This window comes from Chiloscyllium plagiosum, unplaced genomic scaffold (genome assembly GCF_037043375.1).
Source record: "Chiloscyllium plagiosum isolate Xiang-an unplaced genomic scaffold, Cpla_swu_hap1 HiC_scaffold_47, whole genome shotgun sequence".
In the NCBI taxonomy this organism is placed as follows: Eukaryota; Metazoa; Chordata; class Chondrichthyes; order Orectolobiformes; family Hemiscylliidae; genus Chiloscyllium; species Chiloscyllium plagiosum.
In genome coordinates, this window is record NW_028270185.1 from 3,025,834 (window position 1) to 3,050,205 (window position 24,372).

A 24,372-nucleotide genomic window follows, 5' to 3' on the forward strand; every position below is an offset into this window, starting at 1 on the left:
TTGAAAGAAAAACAAAGTCTCTGGACGGTGAAGAGTGAGTTTAGAAGAGAAGAGGCCAGTTAACAATGTGCCACATAGCACATCCTCTTAATGTTTTCAATAAAGTATCAATAAGCTCCAGTAACTAAAGGGATTTTCCTGTGACCAGAGGGTCAGTAACCAAAGTTCCAAACGAACCAAACCGCAAATTGGCAGAACAACACCTCATCTTCCACGTGGGCAGCCTACATTCAACATTGAGTTCTCAAATTTCAAATAACCTCCCTCCCCATCCCCGGACTCTCTTCCCAGCCTTTCCCCATCCCTTCCACTCCTCCCTGCCACTAACCGGATTCATTCCTCCCATTGACCAACCAGGTCATACCCTCTACCTGTCTTCACCTATCCCCACTTCACCACCCTACCCCCCGCCACCGCCTTTCTCTGCAGCTCCCCCTACACCCATTCCCTGTCCTGAAGAAGGGTTACACCCGAAACTCCAACTTCTCCACCACCTGATGCTGCCTGGCTTTGTGTTCCTCCAGCCTCCTGCCTGTCTACTTTGCAAAAGAATCAGGTAGAGCTGTGAAATGTTTTTACGGACCAAGTTATGATTTGGAATTTGATGCCTGAAAGTGGGGGGGTGAAAATGATTCAAAAACCAACTTTCTGAAGGGGATGTTGGGCAATACTTGAAGAAAACTAATGCAAGGCTTTGGAGGAAAAGGAAGGTAATGGGACTCATCGGAGAGCTCTTATCAAAGAGAAATCATGGATTTGTAATGGGCTGAATGGCCTCCTTTTAAGTGGCCCATTCAGAACAGCCACTTCCATTGTTTCTCTTCACAGATGTTGGCAACACACTGCCCATTTCCAGCAAGTTCCATATATTGTGCTTAATTATGATGGCCACATGCCTCACCCTCCTCTTCATTAAAACCTTGAACAAGAATTAATTGTACAGAAACCAACTATACTCTGCTGGGATGTCAGAGCGTATTCTTACATTCGTTAAGACTTTACATATCTAGATCTAATCTCCCTTCCCACGCCAGTTGTTTTAAGAATATATATTTAATAATTGAAATCTGTAGCACTAAATGTTCCTCTGTTTCAGTGGATGAAGAATTTGAGGCTGTATCGACGCAGTTATTAAAACGTACCCAGGCCATGCTGAGCAAATACCGAATGCTGCTGTTCGAGGAGGCCAGGGTAACCATTTCTGCTTTTGCTTTCTGTACACCGTCCCTGAAACTGGGGCATACAATCCTGGATATTTCCTGTACTTTGTTGGGGGAGGGAATGGGATGTAACATTTGTGTGGATCTTTCAAGCTTTTGGTACTAAGTTAATATTCAGGCGAGACAAGTTAAATTGATGTCGCTCTCTGGGTAACACACGAGTGAAGTGGGTTTTGGGGCCACTGTCAGTCTGGTTCGATGTTGCAACTGCGCGGATCTGCCCACAATCAGCATCCGAATTGATGCTTTCACTGAGAGGGCAGAGAATTGTGGGAAGGGTTTTGCAGTAGGTATGTGTGTTATTGTAACATCCCATCTGAGACTGCAGCTGAGGAATCCTGGCTCAGGGGAGCTGCAGGAACCCTGTCTGCTTTGAGCCAGTGTCTCACTCTAGCTGGCTGAATAGGGCCCAGACCACTGACGAGGAATGGGCGTGTTTGTTCCTGGTGTTCAAAGAGCAGCCAGGGAGGAGATTATTATGAAGATGTGGGTGTACTGTACCTTTAAGGGAGTGAAAAGCTAGCAGAACTACCTGACAGCATCAATTGTTCTGAACAAGATATAATGCAACCTGTTGTGGTTCTGTTCGCCGAGCTGGGAATTTGTGTTGCAGACGTTTCGTCCCCTGTCTAGGTGACATCCTCAGTGCTTGGGAGCCTCCTGTGAAGCGCTTCTGTGATCTTTCCTCCGGCATTTGTAGTGGTTTGAACCTGCCGCTTCCGGTTGTCAGTTCCAGCCGGAGGAAAGATCACAGAAGCGCTTCACAGGAGGCTCCCAAGCACTGAGGATGTCACCTAGACAGGGGACGAAACGTCTGCAACACAAATTCCCAGCTCGGCAAACAGAACCACAACAACGAGTACCCGAGCTACAAATCTTTTCACATATAATGCAACCTTTTGGTCCAGCAGCTAGTGTAGCTGGTTGCCTGGAGACAAAAAAAAAGACAAATTCAAATTAGGCCAATCAGTTTAAATTAAACCCCGAAAAATACCAAACTCCATCAAGCCTGAATTGAGTATATTGACAGTATTAAAAGTTAATGACATGATCTGACGTTTTGGAGGTATAAGACCGGGAAAAATTGAACAGTTGGGAAAGAACTGCCAAGCCACCTGCATGTACAGACTGCCTGAAAAATAGCTGTCTTAAAGGTAGCTTTATCAATCAGTGACTTGTCAAACAGAAATCCCTAAGAAAAAGAAAAGAAAATAGAAAAAGATATAAAGAGAAGATTTAACAGCTGGCTGGTTTTGAAGTTTGAAATTTGGTAAACTTAATCAGGGGTTTTATCGGACTAGTATTATAGAAGGGAAAGTAAAAGATAGGTTAGAGGAAGGAGTTAGTTAATTATTCTCTGTTATGCTTTAAGAAATAAAGTTGTTAATTTTTACTTAATAGTTCTTGGCCTCTTGAATTTTCACAGATTACTGCACGGGATAAAATGTTTGTGTTGCTGGTTTAAATTAAGCAGGAGGGGTCACCCCATGACGTAAGAAGATGTGAGTCAGTCTGGTTGTTATAAGAAAGTTACCACACACACAGCAGTGATCAATCAATTGGAAACCGAATAACACTGCTTTTTTTTTAACAAAAAGATAAAACAGACGGGGATCAGAGACTGTGCAACCGCACTGCGGTATTGTGTAAAATTAGGGAATTGATTGGTATAGCAGATGATTATGCTCCTCCCCTGCCCTGGGAAAACTTGTCAGGGAAAAAACAGTCAAACCTGAGTGATAAAAGGAGGATCTTGCTTCAGCCATTTTAAGTTCAGCGACGCTCCAGTTGAACGGTTCTCAACCTCTGAGTGCCAAGTATGTGAAAGTCTCCTGCCACTGAAATGGGTTCCCCAGAGTCTGAAGGCGGACTGGCTTTGCAGTCATTGCTCTGGTTTATCCTTAAGGCTTATTTTTCCAGGTAATTGGATGGGCAGCACGGTGGCTCAGTGGTCAGCACTGCTGCATCACAGCACCAGGTACCCAGGTTCGATTCTACCCTCAGGCAACTGTCTATATGGAGTTTGCACATGCCCCCCACCCCACCCCCATCCCCCCCACCCCCTTGTCTGCATGGGTTTCCTCCCACAGACCAAAGATGTGCAGGTTAGGTGAATTGGCCATGCTAAATTTGCCATAGTGCTCAGGGAAGTGTAGGTCAGGTGCATTAGTCATGGGAAATGTAGGGTTATAGGGTAGTAGGATACGGGCCTGGGTGGGAAACTCTTCGGCAGGTTGGTTTGGACTTGTTTGGCCAAATGGCCTGTTTCCACACTTAAGGGATTCTATGGTATGGCAACTGTAGCAACTAACACTTAGTCTTCTGACGAGGCCACTCTAACTGGTGGTTTTCAGATCAGTGTGTTGTATTTAAATGCCTTTGTTTCGGGAGGAGGTTTTCTTTCCCCCTCTTTTGCATGTCTGTTGCTCCTCCTGCTCTTCATCTCCTTTCCATCAGCTTGTTTCTCCTCTTTGGGCAATAGAGTATTTGTATTAGAGGGAGACAGAGCACCTGAAGCAGCCTGTGACTGGAGTGAGCAGTGTAGTACTCTCTCTGCATTGTACTGGAATTGGCTAGGAAACAATAATCATAGCTTTCTGTTAGTTTCTCACATGGCAACAGTGGACAAAACTGAGGCAAGATTCAACTGAAAATCATTGCCCTGGAGTGTGTGTTTCAGTATATACATTATACTCCACTCTGATTCTTCAGTGGGTAATGGTTTGCAATCAGCAATGAAATTCTTTTCTTTAATTTTCAGAGATTGAGTCCATCAGCTGAGATGGTGATGATTGACAGGATGTTTATCCAGGAAGAGAAAACCTCCCTAACCACCGACAAGCAGCTGGCAAAAGAGAAACCTGGTAAGACTGTTTATTGAGGACACAACTCTCTCCTTTTCAGATACCGGATCAGTTGAGGACTGGTAATCAGTCAGAAACCTTCCCAGTCTGAGCTGGTCCATTGGCAAAGATCCTGCTCAATTGTATTGAAGCCAGTTGCTGATTATCTTGCAGTCAGTGACATGGTGCATGCAGGAGACGTTGCGGTGATGTAGAGATTGGGACCATTCCACTTGGTTCTAAACATGGATAAAGATGGAAAAAATGGGCCGCAGAAGGAGGAAAACCTTCTCCACTTTTGATACTCTTTACAATCATTCTGGGAGGAAGTGAGGAACTGCAGATGCTGGAGATCAGAGTTGAGTGTGTGGTGCTGGAAACGCACAGCAGGTCAGGCAGTATCTGAGGAACAGGAGAATTGACATTTCGAGCATAAGCTCTTCATCAGAAAGCTCTTATTAGGTCTTCCTCGTGAAGAGCTGATGCTTGAAACAATTACTCTCCTGCTCCTCGGATGCTGCCTGACCGGCTGTGCTTTTCCAACACCACATTTTTCGACACTGTATTTGCAGAAGCAGCTTTCCCAATGGTGCTGCCAAAGAATAGAGCCACCGACTTCAGATCCACCAGACATTCTGAGTGTTTGGAGTTTTCACTCCAAGATAAAAGGCCCTCTAATGTCCAGTGCATGAGTAGGATTGAATGCAACAGGATTTCACCAAAAGTGGTGTCTTGGAGCTCTCCAGCCAGTGGGTAAAATGCCCGTCATCTTCATTAATTTCATCCCATGTAGGATTACAGCACTAAGAGCTCATTTAGCCCATCGTAACTGTGCTAACTCTTTGAAGGTATATACAACTCCCTTTTGAAAGTTAGTTATTTTTATATTCATTCATGGGATGAGGACATTGCTGGCTAGGCCAGCATTTATTGCTGTGGGTCTGGAGTCACGTGTAGGCCAGACCAGGTAAGGATGGCAGTTTCCTTCCCTGAAGGATACTAGTGACCCAAATGGGTTTTTACAACAATCGACAATGGACTCCTGGTCATCATTAGACTCTTAATTCCAGATTTTTATTGAATTCAAATTCCACCATCTGCTGCAGCAGGATTCAAACCTGAGTCCCCAGAACATTCCTGGGGTCTCTGGATTAATAGGCTAGTGATAATACTATGAGGCCATCACCTCCCCCTGTAGTATTGAATTCTCCCACTACACCTCAGGCAGCAATTTACAAACTATCTCAGCTCAGTGGGATTTCTGTTGTTTGCTTTTGAAGAGAAAATTTCCTTCATCTGTCTGTCAAATTATTTTGACCATTATCACAAAATTATTTGGAATGTCTGAAATGCTGAACATAAAGTTCACCAAAGGACTGAAACGTTGAACAAAGCACAAAATAAATTGCAGTTGTCAGACCAAAATGAAAAATGATTCTGCTTCTCTGATTACTTAGTGAGATTGAAATACACAACAGTTGTGTCAGCATCTGTATAGCTAGTGTAGGTAAGCTGCCTTCATTTTTATAGCATCTTTATCATCGTAAAACATTATAAGGTATTTCACAGATCTGCTTATCAGACAATGTTTGACAGTCACATGAGAAGGTATTGGGTCAATTGGCCAAAAGGTTAAAATAGAAAGATTTTAAGTTGCGTGTTAAAAGGGAGAGACACATTGACATTTCAGATGAAAATTTCAGACCTTGGTGCTACAGATAACTTCAGGCCCAGTGGCTGATGCTGGTCACTTGATCATAAAATTCCTACAGTGTGGAAACAGGCCCTTCGGCCCAACAATTCAACGCCAGCCCTCCGAAGAGTATCCCACCCAATCCATTCCCTTATCCTATTACTCTACTTTTACCCCTAACTAACACATCCCTGAACACAATGGGCAATTTAGCATAGCCAGTTCACCTAACCTGTACATCTTTGGACTGTGGGAGGAAACCGGAGCACCTGGAGGAAACCCACGCAGACACGGGGAGAATGTGCAAACTCCACACAGACAGTCGCCTGAGGCTGGAATCAAACCCAGGTCCCTGGCACTGGGAGGCTGCATTGCTAACCACTGAGCCACATGCCAAAAATTACAGGAGTGTAGATATCTCCACAGGTATGGGATTAGAGATTACTTGGAGGGAGGGATGATGGGGTGAATGACATGGGCATATCATTTTCATGTAAAAGACAGAAGGTTTAGAGGGGATTTAAAGAAAAACAATTTCGCCCAATAGGTGGTGAGGGTCTTGAGGTGGGAACTGAAAATGTGTTGCTGGAAAAGCGCAGCAGGTCAGGCAGCATCCAGGGAACAGGAGAATCGACGTTTCGGGCATAAGCCCTTCATCAGGAATCGGGATGAAGGGCTCCAGCCCAAAATGTCGATTCTGTTGCTCCTCGGATGCTGCCTGACCTGCTGTGCTTTTCCAGCAACACACTTTCGACTATAATATATATTTGGCAGCACAGACCCAATGGATAGTAATGTATGCTTTGCCATAGTGTTTGATTCTATGACACAACCAAGGGATTTGAAAACAAGAATGAGAAATTTAAGTTGGTATTGCTGAAGAGGAAGGGGAATGATAGCGGGGAAGTGTGTGTAAAAGCGTTCAAATTTAATTTCTTGTATTTTCTTGTCCCACTGTAGATGAATATGTGGCATCTTCCTCCAGATCCCATAGCCTGGCTACCTCTTCTCCATCCCCCTCCTGTAACACTTCAGCTGCTTCACTGGAAACCCCTCGGGCTCCCGCTACTCAAACAGCCACACAGATCCACCCGACAAAGTTGGTCATCAAGCACTCTGGAGCCTCGCCTTCCGTCTCGTGGGCCAAGGACGGTGACGACGAGACTCTTCACACCCGAAGTCGGCCACCTCCGATGAAGACGTACGAGGCTCGAAGCAGGATCGGCCTGAAGCTTAAGATCAAGCAGGAGGCAGGGCTCAGTAAGGTGGTTCACAACACTGCCCTTGACCCCGTCCATCAGTCTGTCAGCACAAGCTCAGTCATCAAAAGCACCGAATGTTTGGTGGCAACCAGTGTCAGCCAGATGAACGGGACTCTCGAACACGCGACGCCACCCCCAGCTGAGAACAAGCCACCTCGCAGTGCCAACTATTGTAAGCTGCCACCGCGCAAGACGTATCGGGAGAACGTGCAGTCACTATCAGCTGATCGAACTGCTGGGACCCCATCTCAGGGTGGGACTGTTAGGGAGGACAGCAGGAGAGAAACTGTGTCCAAGTGTGAGGAATCTTCCAAAAGTGTCATAGCCACTTGCAAATCTGCAGAGAGTCCAAAGGTGAGAACTGCAAGAGGCAGACCTGAGGAGAGCGCAGTGGTCTCGAGTCTCAGTAGGAAGGCTCGAACACATACACACCACCTGCCTCCCAAATCGGAGGAGCCTCCTGGAGGAAGAGCCGAGGATGGCACTGGGGGACTCATGAAGGAACTGTCGGACGTTGAGGACGAGTTAATCATCAAAGCAGACCCTCCGGACGGGCCCTGGGAACTGGCACTCCCACCTGCCAAGCGGAGTAAGTCCGAGTCGTTCGACATGGACAATGCCAGTTTCTCCAGTGACAGCCCTCAGGATGACACGCTCAATGAGCATTTGCAGAGTGCTATTGACAGTATCCTGAACTTGAGGCAACCGCAGTCCGTGTCAGTCACTCAAAACCCAGTGTCGTCTCCATACAATTCCTCAGAAATGAACTCTTCGCCCTTTTCCCCCACTCCCCACTCAGACAGCTATCTTGCACCCAATCACAACGGAGGCCTTGGAGCTAGAACTTACACTAGATGACTCAGTCTGTTCAACTCGTATTTTTCCCAACATTGGTACGATGTCTGTGCTGTGGAACCACAACACAGCTCATTAAAGAGAGAGTATCCCTTTATGTGAACCTACCGTTGTGGTATTTTGTAAGCATTGCATCCAAAACAAAAAAAGATCTTTCTCAATGCATTCTTGAGGCTTTTAACATTAGTTAAAGATGCAGTGATAACCGTCCAGTGTAACCTGTGAAGAGATTGCCGACTCTCACAGAGCTTGTACCTGTTTATTGTTTAGCAGGTTGCTTGGAAGGGCCAGAGGCCGGGAGAAGGCACAACACAGTTTGCCTTTTGGGGGCCCTGTGTCCTTGCTTGAGTTCAGAGTTCAAGGGTGCAGCAACCTAAAGGTGTGATTCATAAGAGTTGGTTTGTGATGATAAATTCAAAGGCTAACTAGATGATTGACCAATGTACCTTAACCAAAAAAAAACAAATCCACATACATATGGTTTTCTCAGTCTTCCTTGGAGTGTGCACAATCGTTCTGATTGTGGGAACATTCATCAACACGTAATGGAGTCAAAAGTGCCAGTACTTGTGTGAAATGGTTTCTCCTCCTTCCTATGGGACCTTGTATTTTCTCCTGTCTCCACCCTGGGAGGTAGACTTGGGATGTGGCTTTCTGGTTTTCTCCTTGCCGCCAAATGTCATGTTGGCCCTTGTTATCAGCTGATGGTCAAAGCTGTGTTAACACGCTGATCTCTGTGAATAGCGGGAGGGGACCTATGTAGCATTGATACATACTGCAACCATATTTGAGCCACAATCCAAGATCCCATGTCCCCTCTCTACACAGTCTGAGCTGTAATCTCTCATTTATATGTAGCATCATTCCCTTCAGTGCCAGCCTTGCCTAAGTTCTCAACTCCTTCGTAAATGCCCCCTTCCTCCCCTCAGCCACTGAAATAACTACAGGCCTTGGCAGTAGGATGGTTTGGTGAAACCCCCTTTGGTATTGCAGTTGGTCACTGAATAGTGCAGGACCAACCTACCCATGACTTTTCCAGAGTGTTTGAGTGTGTGGCCCCTGTGTATTTATGGTTTTGCCTGGCTGTTCTGGGCACATGACTTAAGTGAACTGACTAGTCCGTGGCCTGTAGAGGGACTGTTCAGTCACTGTGTGGCTGCACAAGTTTGAATGAAGGTAAAGGACTCTGTTTTCAGAATTCCCCCATCTCTCTCAAACCCTCTGCTTTAAGAGATTGTCTTGTTACATCACCCAGGGTTACCTAGTGTCACACACATGGGCGTGTCCCTGAGATTTTATTGGGACAGCTCAGTTTCTCCTCCCTGATCCACTCCATTTGGCTTCCTGACATGTCCATCATCTCAGTTTCACGCCTGACAGTCCTCCTGTTGATCAGTCTTTCCAAGTTCACCACCTTTTCTGGAACTTCTCATGGCCTGTTGAAATGTCTGGGTTTTTGTTGTTGTATTAATTTCCCTCCTGGGTTATTCCCGTCAGCGTGCTGCAGATAAACCTACAATTTCTAGAGACTCCAGGACAGTGCTAGGGTAGGTGGGGGGCCAATTTTAAAACTCTCCTGTTTTGTTTCGAAAACTGAAGTGATATCAGGTTGCGTGAAGATTTTGGAGTTATCACTGATTTGGAGCAAGTGCAGATGTATCCCAGTGTCTCACACGCAGAGGAAGCTTTATTCAATAACAATTGATACACTCAAGAAGGGCCATGTGTTTCTGCTGGGGAGGGTGCAAATTCTGCCAACGCGCATAACCTCTGGCAGAAGGGGGAAGACTGGATTAGAGTTGGGAAGGGAAATGTAGGATGTCAGGTGCAAGTTAATTGAAACATTTTTCTGATATATTTATAATATGAATTCTGTTAATTGCTGTTTATCACAAATTAATTAGAACTGGGCAGCGTGTGGGTTTATTTGCTTTCAGAATTGAGATTGGTCAACTTAACGTCAAACTGTGTCAGCTTCAGGGATACAGCCAGACTAGGGGGTGGGGGAATTCCAGGAGCTGGGCTTCTGCTAGTTCCCAATTGAATGTGTTTTGATGTCTTCAATTGTTGTGCAACAGTAAATAAGGTCAACTCCAAGGTACAGGAGGGAGTATCCCTGTTTTTATTTTGATTTCTGAAGTAAGTTGGGGCAGGGTCCTGTATGGGGTGGGGGAAGTAATTTTAACAAGACCATGGCATTGGCTGTTTCAGGAGAGATGTTGATCTTTCTGCAGGTTCTGAGTTACATTTTCATCTGAGAAGAAAATCTTGTTTTTTTTATTATTCATTCTGGGGTTGTGGGTTTTGTTGTCAGTGCTGGGGTTTGCTGTCCATCTTTAATTTCCCTTGAGAATTGCATGGCGTAGAGAGACACAAGGAGTAAACGTTGTTCCCAGATGTTGCCTCCAGTAGGGTAATTGACAAAGGAAAGTTATCTCGATGTCATGATTGTTCTTGTGTGAGTACAGCAGTACTTGTGTAAACATGCAGGATTCTGCTACCTGTTGCTTTAACAAGTATTGCTGGGGCAACAGAATTAAACACTCTGCCTCTCCATGAGAGATTATAACAGCCAGCGGCAGAGTTGGACCCTGCCCGTTCACCAGTATGATATGAGGTACTTTAATTAAAAAATTGTCATCAGAGGCCCCAGTCTGTCTTGTCAGACTGTGCAAGCTAACTTGACATCTTCTGGCCCTCTGATATCCTACAGGTCCCAGTGGTCAACCACATCTTTGTGACATTTCACCTGTTGGTTGGATGTCCCCATTTGGAGCAGACATTTGCTTTACAGGTTGAAACACTGGAATTTCTTGTACTCCACCACTTACACAGCTGTTATGATCAGTAAATTAATTTAAGATTCTGTTGATTTAAGAGATTAGCAAATCCCTCAATTCTCGAATGTTTTCAAAGGAGTTTGGGCAAACTTAATGAGACATTGTGATGTAAATTTCAGTAGGGGCTAGGTGGTTGCTTCTCTTGCAGAATTGTCTGTGTGTGTGTGTGTGTGTGTGTGTGTGTGTGTGTGTGTTCTATACTTTTGCGTTTCTCCCTCTCCCCCCTTACATGACAACACACCACATCCCCCACCCCCATCCAAAACACACTGGGAAGTACCCCTGTGTAGATTTAGAATTTTTTTTGTTAAATATATCCTGATATAAGGACATAAACTGTTGAACTGGGGGTAGCCTGGTTAGCTGCTCGAATACAATATTAATTTGCCACCAGCTCCACAGATGGTCAGCATACATCATGCTTTACTTTAAAACAAAAAGAAATTGATGTGAAGAATTTTGAGTGTTGATGATTATTTAAAGGCTTATTTCAGATGAACTATTAGTTTAAAAGAAGACCCTGCCTGGGAGTAGGCGCTGGAGTCCAGTTAGGATAATTGTAAATGTATGATTTGGCTATTAGGCTTTCAGTATTCTCTTTGAAACCATTTTCACGTTGAGGGGGTGGGCAGGGACAAGTGTTCCAATACTGAATGATTGGAGGTCCCCACTGTGAAAACTCATTTCTTGAAAGAACCGTTGTGAATGTTAATTTTCTTCACACTTTTGGGCATGGTTTCATTATTCTGATCGGCGCCAACTCTGTGTCCACGTCTTCAGTCTTTATCCCTTTTTTCTCCCCCTCAAGTAAACTCTCCAAATTATGTAAAAGCAAAATATTGTGGATGCTGGAAATCTGAAATAAAAAGGGTGCTGGAAAAAATAGTGTGTCTCTCCAGCACTTTGTTTTTAATCTCCAAATTATGTTCCATTTTTCTGTTAGAACAATACAAAATTTTGCCTTTTATTTTGGCAGCTTTAAGTGTCTGTGATTTCAAACAGACCCAATTTCCAGTGTTAATGAAATGACAGCATTATCTATAAACCTCATTATGGAACCCGGAGCTTTTTTTTAAACAGCGATGGTATCCTTTTTTGTTGCTCTGTGTTGGAATGGTCTTTTTGCAAAAGTTGGACAGCAAGTGTCAACAAGCTATTTGACTGCAGAATGCTTCACGTGAACCTGGTTCTGACCTTGTTTGGTGCCCAGGTTCACCTCTCCTATCATTAGGAGAAGATAGGAGCTGGGATCCTGCAGGACTTGCACCTTTTTTTTAAATTTAAAGTCTGTGCCAATGAAACACAAGATTTATATAATATAATCTCAATTATCATTTGTTTTTGCCTAAGGATTGAGGCTGTAAGGGTTAATGTCAATCAGGATGGAGTTAGCTAATTTCAGTGGGGCTTGGGATAGGTTAGGGGAGAGGGGCAAAACTGCCTTTTAGCAGGAGAGGGGAAGGATGTGTTACATAAGTGATTCAGAATCATGCACTGCAGGATCGCCTTCAACATTTTATTTACTGATATCTGCTAAAGGTACAAGCATCCCCTACTCTGAGGGTATTTAACATGACGGCTGGGCGCAGGTTGATGGAGAAATAGTGCAGTTGCTGTTTTCTAACTTTCTTATCAGTTAGGATTACAGTTGCAAATCTTCACCAGTGCCACAACACCCACCACCCTCCCTGCCATCCTCTTTGACAGCCTGTAAACTCTAATCTCTTCTCTCCTGTTAAATCCTGGTCCTTAATTGGACTTTATGTGGCCCCTTTGGAGTTGGATTTGTTAGTAAATACTTTGGCAGATTTACAATGAGATGTAGAATGTTTTCCACCTTAAGGCCCAATCTGTCTGAAAATGTGGACTGAATGCTGCACCTTTTCTAGTTTTAAATTTTTTAAAAAATAATTTTCTTTCCTTCCCTTCAATGTTTCTTTCCCTCCATTTTCCTGTTAGCCTTAAGTTTCCTAAACCCCCTTCACCTCCATCCAATCAGTTCACCTCTCACCCCTCCCTCCCTTTTCATTCATATCTTCATGAATTTACACTCTTCCACATTGTGTGCCATTTGTGAAAAATAATGTGCCAATTATTATCAGAGTTCATTAATTGTCATTTTTAAAACTTGAGTTTGTTGTTGCCTTAATTAGTTTGGTTGGGATGCTGCAGAGTAATTCTGTACTTAACCCTTCCCTGTTCTGGGAGTATTTAATGGGGACAGTGCAGAGGGAGCTTTACTCTGTATGTAACCCCTTGCTGTCCCTGTCCTGGGAGTGTTTGATGGGGACAGTCTGGAGGGAGCTTTATTCTGTATGTAACCCCTTGCTGTCCCTGTCCTAGGAGTATTTAATGGGAACAGTATTGGGAGAGCTTTACGCTGTATCTAGCCCTTTGCTATCCCTGTTGTGGGAGTGTTTGTTGGGGACCGTGTAGTGGGAATTATTTTCATCTGAAGAAACTTATGGTAGCGGCTTGGAGAGATATCCAGTGACCTCTTTAATTTAATTATGTTTTGTGGAGAAATTGAAAATGGCAACATTGCTTTTGTTTTAACGATTAGATGAGTGTAGCAGTTGCATGCAGCAGTTTGAAAGCACATGGTTAGCCTCCCTGTGTGCGGAGCTCCCATTTGAATGACCTGAGAGCTTTGCTGAATTGTATCTTTTATCGTTGAAGTACAAGGGGTCCCCCATTTATTAACGTCCAACTTTGGAGTGTGATCCCATACAAGGATGTAATTTTAAATATCCAACCTGTGAACATTTTCTGTACTTATGAACAGCTGCTTTATACTGTCCTGCATCGTGTTCCGACTTCAAACAGACTCAGGAATGGAGCACGTTCACATCTGGCATTGACTGGACAGTCCAGGGTTTGCTCTCTCCAGTGATCACTCAAGTTGTCTCCTTAATTCAAACATAAGCCACTTTTGATTGAAAATCCTGTTCTGGAAAGCAGTAGCAGAAATAATCATCTCCAATGTTGCTTCTCTCTTTCCAACAAAGATAGTCAATAGTCCTTCCTAAATGTGTGCCACCCATTGAAGCCCTATCCCATTCTAGTTTCAAGTTTGGTTTGACTTCTCCCCCTCAGAACCACTTCTTGTCAGGAACTCTTTCTAGACTGAGGAATTCCTAATTTCAATCCAAAACTTGCCTTGTCAGACTACTGAAGCTGTTATTAGTTTTGTTGCAGTTTGATTTTATTGACCCCCTTTACTGTTCATTTGTGGCTGGTGGATGCCTGTTGTGGCTTCTCTGCAGAGATGCCGCGGGTGTATGAAAGGAGAAGCGACGATTGAGTTTCATGCTGTGTCCGCAGGAACTTTGATCAGGATGCAGTCATTCCTCAGTGCCCGAAGAACAGCTGCCTCTGTATTTAACCAGAAGCCTCTGTTTTCCCAGTGGAGGTGTTGGATGTTAGTGAGATTCAGAGTATATTGTGCCATTCCATGTTAGTGCCACTATGATTGTAATTCAGGCAAAAGTTTGGGGTGATAGTTGCCTGTTAGAAATCAACATTAATTCCGAGTGCGTGTATTTTGTTATTGGGGTGAGCAACCACTTCAATGCTCTCGATTCGCCTGTGTACTACTAACTAGAACACTCTGAGTCGGCAGATTCAGCGAATACACACGAATCCAGGTGTTTAAAGGGATACTGTCTCTTTTCAGCTGATATTAATTCTACCTTGAAACAAAAAAATACTGAAAATCTCTCGAGCTCCCCCACCTCTTCCCCCACCCCCAACACACCGCACCACACCACAAAAACCTCGCCTTTCTAACTGTGTCTCGCACCCTAACATTCCTGCAGGGGGGAGGTCACAGAAAACAGTGTATTGCCCTCGCAGTGTTCCCTGAGTTTGGAGGGGGTTGGGTGGCGGGGGGGTAGGAAGAAGAGATGGGGATGTGAAGCCATCACATCCTGCCTATGCTTTTTTCACCTGCAGACCAAGATGATTGTATATATAATATTGAAGAGAGGTCTCATCGATTTGTTATTCTGTTTAAAAGAAGGTTTGTTTTTGGAGAGGATATTTTCAGCAGTTATGTTCCAGGGGGCCTTAACCTGCGAATCATTCAAAAATAAAGTAACTGTCAATGTTCTGTCAATAATGAAGGATGGTGATTGAAAGTACTGTGACTTTTGATGTCTCCCTTCGCTGTACAAACCCAAGCTCCTTCTCTTAAAAACAAGTGAACATTTTTGTACACATTTATATTAAGCTATTTATTAAACAAAATGTTTTGTAATAAACAAAAATCTTAAAAGAAGCACAAAGTTGGGCTCCTTTTTTGCACAGAAATTTCTCTGTCTCCCCCCCCCCCCCCCCCCACACACACACACACAATGTGGAGCTGCCGGTGTTGGACAAGGTTGGAAGTCCCACAACACCAACATTTGAAATAACAAGCTTTCAGGACTTCATCCGATTAGGACTAGCACTTTGATAGCTTGTGATTTCAAATAAATCTGTTGGACTATAACCTGGTGTCGTGTAACTTCTGACTTTGTCTCATCCAGTTTTTGTTCCCGTGATGTTTACAAACTCTCTTCGGATTACACAGGATTGACAGCACAGGAAGACGCCAGTTTGTCCTAGTGTTTATGCCATAGGGTTTTCTCATTTAAAATTTATCACAGTAAGCCTTTTTTCCCCTCGTGTGCTTCTCTGGCTTCTCTTTAACTGCAACTTTAGCAATTGTTCCAACCACTCCCTGTGAGAGCAGGCTCCAGTCTTACTGCCCCTCTCGCTGAAGAGATTTCTTCTGATTGGATTCCTCAGATTTATGTTTGGAATTGGAAGAGATTGAGGCACTAACTGGTCTTCATATTGTATCTGTGCAGCGTCTGGAACTCTTCCCTCTATAGGGCAACTCCCCCATACTTTGTCACTAATCTTGTGTGTTTTTCTCATGTTAAATTATCCAGTAAAACCTTACTTTTAAAACAGCGCCTACCCACCTCCCAAATTCCCAAACTGTGGTTCTCCTGTGAGGTGTTTCTCTGGATTAAAGGTGCTGATCATCTCCCGAACTGTACAAGTTATTCTTGCATGGGTCACACGTGGACCGATGTTGCCCTCTGCTGGTACTACACTGATTCTGAAAGCCTTTTACTCTACAGTAATGTGCAATCAGTCCATTCAGCCCATCATGACTGAACTGGCTCTTGGGAATCATTTTCCTGCTCTTTTCCCATAATGGTTAAACATTTTCTTCCTGTTCAAACATTCATCTGACTCCCTTTTGAAAGTTATCATAACTTTACACAGCCCTTTCAGCTAGAGCATCCAAATCGTAAAAAATCATTGCATGGTCTTCCCATCGTTTGGTTCTTTTGGTCAATTGCTTCAGATCTATGTCCCTCAGGTAACTGACCTTCCACAGGAAACTGTTTCTCCTTACTATCAAACCCCTCCATGATTTTAACTCTGCTATTAAATCTTGCCTTCACCTTCTGTGGTCTAAGGAGAACAACTTCATCTCTAATCTCCCCACATTTATTGGATTCCCCCAGATCTGGTCTCATTCTCTTAAATCTCTATCGCCTCGCTATCCTTCTTAAAGTACAGAGCCTAGAAGTGGACTAAAATTCCTCCAACTTTCGTTAAACCTAGTGATTTATAAAATTCCTTGTGATTATACCCTCTGCCTCTATTGCAAAAAGTCAGCCATCTCTAATGCCTATTTAACAGCTTTCTTGTCCAGCCTCTGTCAAAGACTTTGTGCACAGACCTCAAGGTTCCTTCGATCCTGTCCTTGCTCAGAATTGTACCATTTTGTTTGTATTTTCCTCCTTTGTTCTTACAGTCATAGAGTTATACAGCATGGAAACAGACCGTTCGGTCCAACGCGTCCATGCTGACCAGATACCCTAAATTAATCTAGTCCCATTTGCCAGCACTTGGCCCATATCCCTCTAAACCCTTCCTATTCATATATCCAACCAGATGCCTTTTACATGTTGTATTTGTACCAGCCATTTCTCACCATAATTAATCACTTCAGACTGCTCTCTCTTAAATGTCATTTGCTGTGTGCCTGCCCACTTTAGCAATCGATGTTTCTTTGGTGACCTGTTACTGTTCAGTCTTTATTACATTCAATGTTTGACATCAATAGCACACATTGAGATTACATCCTCTATATGCCGGTCTAGGTGGCATCATGTACTCTATTTCAAACAATTTTGACTCCTTGTAGCCAGTGACCTTATATTACATGTATTTCCACTTTCCCTCGCATACATCAACAGTACCTATCCTTAGCAAACCTTTCCATTACTACAGCCAAGATCTTTGTTATGTTTGACTTTTCAGTTTTTATTTCAAAACTCAAGATGTGGAGACAGGTAATTTACCACATTAACACATTGTTAGTTAACTTGGTCTCCCAAAACACTTGATGTTTACATAGCAATTTATTTATAAGATTCCATTAGTTATTTCACAAGCCCTGTCCTTTTCAGACTGGTGGAAGGATTGTAGTGTAGTTTCCCAGGGGTCAGTACTCAGACCCTTGCTTTTCCTGATGTATATTAATTATTTGGGTCTTTGTGTGAAGAGACAATTTCAAAGTTTGCAGATGACACGACATTTGAAGGCATTATAAAGCATAGGAGGACAGTGTGGAACTCCAAAAGGACTTTGATAAGTTGGTGAAGACGGCGGATAGGTGGAAGATGAGGTTCAAAATCAGAAGCGTGAGGTGATATGCTTTGAGAGACAATATAAAATAAAGAGTACAATTCTAAAGGGGGTGTAAGAACAGAGGGACCTGGAGATCTATGTGCACGATTCATTGAAGGTGGCAGGACCGGTGGAGAGAGCAGTTAATAAAGCATACAGCATCATTAGCTTTATTAATACGGCATGAAGTATAAGTAAGGAGGTGATGTTGAACTTGACACTTATTAAACCTCATAATGTATTGTGCTCACATGTGAGTTCCTCATTATAGGAAACATGAATGCATTGGAGAGAGCAGAAGCAACTTAAAAGAATGTTTCCAGGAATGAGTAATTCCAGTGATTGAAGAAATTGGGACTGAATTGGAGGGAAGAAGGCTGGGAGGAGATGTACTTAAGGTTTTCTCAAAATACTGATTGGACTAGAAAGATTAAATAGAAAGAAACAAGTAGCATACATTTCAAGTAATGTGTAAACGAAGCAAAGGTGATTAGAGAGAAAACAAAACCTTTTCACCCTTGATTCGTGGTTAGATGTGGAATGTACTGCCTGGAAATGTGATCGGAGCAAGTTCAATTGAGACGTTCAAGAGGGGCATTGGATGGTTATTTGTATAGAGATGATGTGCAGGGACATGGGGAAAAGGCAGGAGATTAGCTTGCGGTAATGGAATCATTTCCCGTGTGACAGGTACCTATTACAGTGTTTGCACCATCTCCACTCTCTCGTGTTATCCTGTAACAATGGCCTGCATTTATATAGCTACTCAAGCATAGGTGAAGGAGTATAAATAGAATAGACAGAATAGAATAGAAAAGTACAGCACAGAACAGGCCCTTAGGCCCACGATGTTGTGCAGAGACTTAATCCTAATGTAAAATATAGTAACTTAACCTACGTACCCCTCAACTCACTGCTATCCATGTGCATGTCCAGCAGTCGCTTAAATGTCCCCAATGACTTCGCTTCCACCACCACCGCTGGCAACACATTCCATGCATTCACAACTCTCTGCGTAAAGAACCTACCTCTGACGTCTCCTTTTATACCTTCCTCCTAATATCTTCAAACTATGACTTCTCATACCAGTCAATTCTGCCCTGGGGAAAAGTCTCTGGCTATTGAAGCAAATGAGCTAATGAGCAAAGTTAACACCAAGCCGCATGAGAAAATACTGAGACAGGTGACCAAGAGGTAGACTTTAAGGAGCATCTTAAAGGAGGGGAAAGAATCTGAGGTGTAGGGAGGGAATCTGAAACCTTAGGGTCCCAGATGGCTGCAGACACGGTTGCCACAGCACAGTAATAGGAGCAGCAAGGGTGCAAGAGCCAGAAATTCAAGACTCAGGGTCTCAGATTGGTCAAGCAAATGGATATATATATATGTGGGCATAGAAGGATTCAAAAACCTCAACATGATCCAAAAGTGACTCTGTTCCATTAGTGCTTCACTGACTGTACAATGCACTAACGGGTGCTAGAAAAATGCAAGTTCTTTTTTCAATATTTTTCTTTCAGTAATATATCATCCAACTTACCATAAGCCTTGATCTGGGAAATGTATGTCACTGTGTATCAACTGTTTAACATGAAAGGCAGTCAGTTAATTTGGACTTGGTTCAGATCTCAAAGCAGGAACAGTAAATACCAACTAGGCTCCGATTTACTTAAGAACTATAAAACATGGTTGAATGAGGTGGCATTAATGTGGCATATTAAGCACAGCTGGAATTTGTAGAAATGGAATATTGATATGTCTGTTGTTATAAAGCAGAAAATTCCTCTGAGTTCTCACAAACAGGCCAAGCATCTATTTTAGCTTTCCTTAATAATTTTGGCAGAAAACTACTTTGAGGGTCAGGTTGCAGAGTGAAATGGGCAAGTTTAAATCCAATCATAAAATTGTTGTTTGCTGATGATGCCTTTGAATACCAGGGTAAAGAAAGTTAAAACATACCGAAGAAATTTCATTTATTTTGTTTGCCCCTGATGCAGAGTTGGCGTTAACTCCGTCTACCTGCTTTCCTATTATTCTCTTCACTGTGACCAGCTACAGCCTGATGTGATCCCTACTTCAGTCACTGAATCTGTTATTTTGACAGTATGTTACAATCCCTCTGTGTAACAACAAATAATTCTGTCCAAAATCTATTTAATCTCCATATCCGCTCCCTTTGTTTTCAGCAATTTTTCTTTACTTCATTCACGGGATGAGGGTGTCGCTGGGAGGGCCAGATTTTTGTGCCCATCCCTAATTGTCTAGAGGGCAGTTAAGAGTCAACTGTTGGTCTGGAGTCACATGTAGGGCAGACCAGGTAAGGATGGTGGTTTCCTCCTCCAAACGACATTAGTGAACCAGATGGGGTTTTCCTGACAATTGACAATGGTTTCATGGTCATCATTAGACTCTTAATTCCAGATATTTATTGAATTCAAATTCTACCATTAGTCATGGTGGGATTGAAACACCATTTACCTAGGTCTCTGGTTTAACAGTCCAGCGATAATAGGCCACTGCTTCCATCTAGACATAGTTAAAAAATCACACAACACCAGGTTATAGCCCAACAGATTTATTTGGAAATACTAGCTTTTGGAGCGCTGCTCCTTCATCAGGTGGTTGTGAAGCAGGACCATAAGACACAGAATTTATAGCAAATGACTACAGTGTGATACAACTGAAATGACATATTGGACAAACCTGGATTGTTGTTAAGTCTTTCCTCTTTTAGAATGGTTTCGGTTCATCAACATGTAAATCCCAGAACTTCTTTTAAGTCACATTCTCAAGCTAAGTTAAGGTTTTATACAAAAAAAGGTGACATCCCAGCTCAGACAATGCATTTAAGGTGCGAGGTTACAGTCTGTCTGTATCCCAATCTTGGGCCAGACTGGTTCTATTTCCAAAGTGGAATTTACAAAATATCACATGGATTGAGTGCCTGCAAGTTGTGCATTTTTTGAGCAAAATAGAATGTAACTGCAAATGTAATTCAGCAAATACAAATTCACCCCATAGATGTGTGCGCGTGAAGGAGAGTTAGAGTGAGTGTGTGCATGTGAGTATGTGAGCGTGAGTGCACTCAGAGTGTGTGTGTTTGCGTGTGTGGAAGCTTGGTAAAGTGTGAGAGTCAGTGTGATGGAGTATAAGCCTGTGAGAGGGTGCGAGCGTGGGTGTTAGTGGGGGTGTGTGTATACACATACATGAGACAGGGTTTGCTTGAGTGTGTGTGAGCGTGTGTGTGTGAGTGAGAGAGAATGTGTATAGTGTAATGGGTCCCCTGTAGTGTGACATGAACCCAAAGTCCCAGTTGAGGCCATCCTCACAGGCACCGAACTTGGCTATCAGCCTCTACTCGGCTACTTTGTGTTCTTGCCTGACCCAAAGTCCACCTTGGTGGATGGTCACCTGAAGGTCCCTGACGACTGAAGTATTCCCCAGCTGGGAGGGAACATCCCTGCCTGGTGATTGTTGCGCGGTGTCCATTCATCCATTGTTCTAGTGCCTGCTTGGTCTCGCCTCAGGACACAGCGCAACAACCACCAGACAGAGACGTTCCCTCCCAGTCGGGGAATTCTTCAGCAGTCTGGGACATTTGACCTCGGATCTTCGGGTGACCATCCCCTAGGGCGGTCTTTGGGATAGGCAACCACACAAAGTGGCCGAGCAGAGGCTGATAGCCAAGTTCAGTACACATGGGGATGGCCTCAACTGGGACCTTGGGTTCATGTCACACTACAGGTCACCCCACTGCATTAGTCTCGCTCTCTCGCTCACTCTCACTCTCTTGCTCACTCTCACTCTGACTCAAGATTGGGATACAGACAGACTCTAACCTCACATCTTTAATGCATTGTCTGAGCTGAGATGTCATCTTTTGTTATAAAACCTTAAGTTATCTCAAAAATGTGACTTAAAGGAAGTTCTGGGATTTACATATTAATGAACCAAAACCATTCCAAAAGATGAAAGACTTAACAACAATCCAGGTTTCTTCAATATACCATTTCATTTGCATGACACTGTGTAATCTTTTGCTATACGTTCTGTGTCCTACGATCTTATACTCCACAACCACCTGATGAAGGAGCAGCGCTCCAAAAGCTAGTGCTTCTAAATAAACCTGTTGGATTATAACCTGGTGTTGTGTGATTTTTAACTTTGTCCACCCCCATTCAACACCAGCTCCTCCACATCATGTCCACCTAGAGCGAGAGGGACAGAGAGTCTAGCGCAGTCTGTGCCATCTCCCTGTTATTTTTAACATTATTTAAATAATGTCACTATTAGAATATTTGATCGTTATCAACACAGGATCACTATCGTAATTTTTTTAAAAAAGGAAATTGGGTAAAATTTGGAAGAAGTTGAAGATTTCCAGGGAAATGTAGGAGAAGCAGGATTCCTACTTTCAACTCACTACGTCAATGGCATTCCATAAAATCAAGGTCACATAAGAGGGTCGGGGGTGTCGTCCTGTGTAGTTTGGGATTATCAATTTCTAATGCCTTGTGGAAGCAGTCTGCTTGTTTCATGATTTGGAGATGCCTGTGTTGGACTGGGGTGTACAAAGTTAAAAATCACACAACATCAGGTTATAGTCCAACAGGTTTAATTGGAAGTGTGTGATACTCCGAAAGCTGGTGTGCTTCCAATTAAACCTGTTGCACTATATTGTGTGCTTGTTTCATGACTTTTTTTAGTGTTTGTGAGATCTTGTGGGAACCTACAACGTACAACCACTTCACAAGCCGGTTACCCAGTACATCTTTGACAGCCTCTGCACATCCCCACGGATTTCACACCCAGTGAAGCACCTTTTAGAGCATAGTCACTGCTGTGATGACAGAAGTGTGACCAACAGCAGCACAGCAAGATCCCACACCGTGCAGTGATGGTCACATCATCTGCTAAGGTGATGGAGAGGAAGGATAAATACTCAACAGTTCGTGCGGCACAGCTCCCTACGTCTACCACACTGACCTGAGAGAGCTGAGTGTTACGTCTCATTGCAAAGGCAGCACTTTCCAATAACACAACATTTCCTCTGGACTGGACTGAACTTAGTCTAGATATTTGTGCTTTGTTTTCTGGAATTGGACATGAATATGCACTCAAAAGAAAATTTCCCATGAGACTCCTCTCAGTCCCACACTAATCTCACTGTCCACACCTCCCTCCCCCTTAGCTCTAATTTAAATCCCAAATTAATCCCGTTGCCCTATGATCTCCCTATAGCCCTATATCAATCCCACACAATCCCACTGCCCCATGCTCTCCACAGCTCTTTATCAATCCCATACTAATCCCACTGCCCTGTGATCTCCCTATAGCCCTATATCAATCCCCAAACTAATCACACTGCCCCATTCTCCCCACATTGCCCTGTATCAATCTCCAAACTAATCCCACTATCGGTCTCTCCTCATAGCCTGTATCAGTACCAAACTAATCCCTCCCCATATCCCAAACCAATCCCCAGCCAGTCCCACAGTCCTGCTCTCTCGCCATAGCCCACTATAGATCCCAGACTAAACCCATTGTCTCCCAACATGCTCTAGTGATGCAATGGTAGTGTCCCTGTCACTTGACTAATAGTCCTTGGTTCAAATCTCACCTGCTCCAGAGGTGTGTCATAACATCTCTGAAAAGTTTGGTTCAAAAATATCTAGCTTGAGTCTTCAAACTGCTCCACTATTTAATGCCATTTTTTTTACCTTTTAAATAGCATCCTCTCACTCCGTCTTTGTTAGTGGTTAAACAGTCCCAGCAGTCATCTGCCTGAAGATGTTTCTGAAACAGTTCCATTCACTCAATGACACTTTTCAGTTGATAAACTTCCCCATCACTCTACACAAATCCTTTACAGTTTAAAAAAACTTCAATGAGACTTTATATCTCCAACTCTTCATATGGAGAGTGTCTGTGGTATGTTATAATGTTAGGGTACAGCGGTTTAATGTTATGTTCCCTGGGGTTTATGCTGTTGTTGATATTTTAAAAAGAAAATTGTAAAGAAAATATAATTGTGGCCTTTTCTTCATTTCATTAAATTTGATAACTTAATAATCAGTGAGTTATGATGATCTGGAACGTAGATAGATGAAAATTGCATTAGGAATTTTTGATGAGAAATGGGTGAAGAAAATTTGAAAAATGAGAGATTTAGATGGCAGTAGCCCAGGGGTGAGAGAGTGTGGAGCATGTTAAATAGACTCTCAGATTAGTAGGTCTTTACAGCATACAAAGAGGCCATTCAGCCCATCATATCTAGCAGCTCCTGAAAGAGCTCCGAGCTGGTCTCATTCTCCAGCCCTATCAATCCCCAAACTAATCCCACTGCCCCGTGTTCTCCCCATATCCCTATATCAATCCCCACACTAATCCCACTGCTCCATGCTCTCCCCATAGCCCTGTATCAATCCCCACACTAGTCCCACTGCCCCGTGTTCTTCCCATAGCCCTGTATCAATCCCCACACTAATCCCACTGCCCCGTGCTGTCCCCATAGCCCTATATCAATCCCCAAACTAATCGCACTGCCCCGTGCTGTCCCCATAGCCCTGTATCAAACCCCAAACTAATCCCACTGCTCCATGCTCTCCCCATAGCCCTGTATCAATCCCCAAACTAATCCCACTGCCCCGTGTTCTTCCCATAGCCCTGTATCAATCCCCACACTAATCCCACTGCCCTGTGCTGTCCCCATAGCCCTATATCAATCCCCAAACTAATCCCACTGCTCCATGCTCTCCCCATAGCCCTATATCAATCCCCAAACTAATCCCACTGCCCCGTGCTCTCCCCATAGCCCTATATCAATCCCCAAACTAATCCCACTGCCCCGTGCTCTCCCCATAGCCCTGTATCAATCCCCAAACTAGTCCCACTGCCCCGTGCTCTCCCCATAGCCCTGTATCAATCCCCAAACTAGTCCCACTGCCCCGTGCTCTCCCCATAGCC

General features: G+C 43.6%; 1 protein-coding gene across 6 annotated transcripts in view; it reads left to right on the forward strand.

The window, feature by feature from the left end:
- LOC122542677 (BRD4-interacting chromatin-remodeling complex-associated protein-like) overlaps window positions 1-8,343 on the forward strand; it is a 133,174-nt gene extending 124,831 nt beyond the window's left edge. For all 6 annotated transcript variants that reach the window (XM_087984018.1, XM_087984019.1, XM_087984020.1 and 3 more), the window contains 3 exons: window positions 1,097-1,191; window positions 3,982-4,084; window positions 6,717-8,343. In XM_087984018.1, the coding sequence (XP_087840144.1) occupies window positions 1,097-1,191; window positions 3,982-4,084; window positions 6,717-7,876 (1,358 nt within the window). In that variant the 3' untranslated portion in view covers window positions 7,877-8,343. The remainder of the gene's footprint in view (window positions 1-1,096; window positions 1,192-3,981; window positions 4,085-6,716) is intronic.
- The last annotated feature ends 16,029 nt before the right edge of the window (window positions 8,344-24,372 follow it).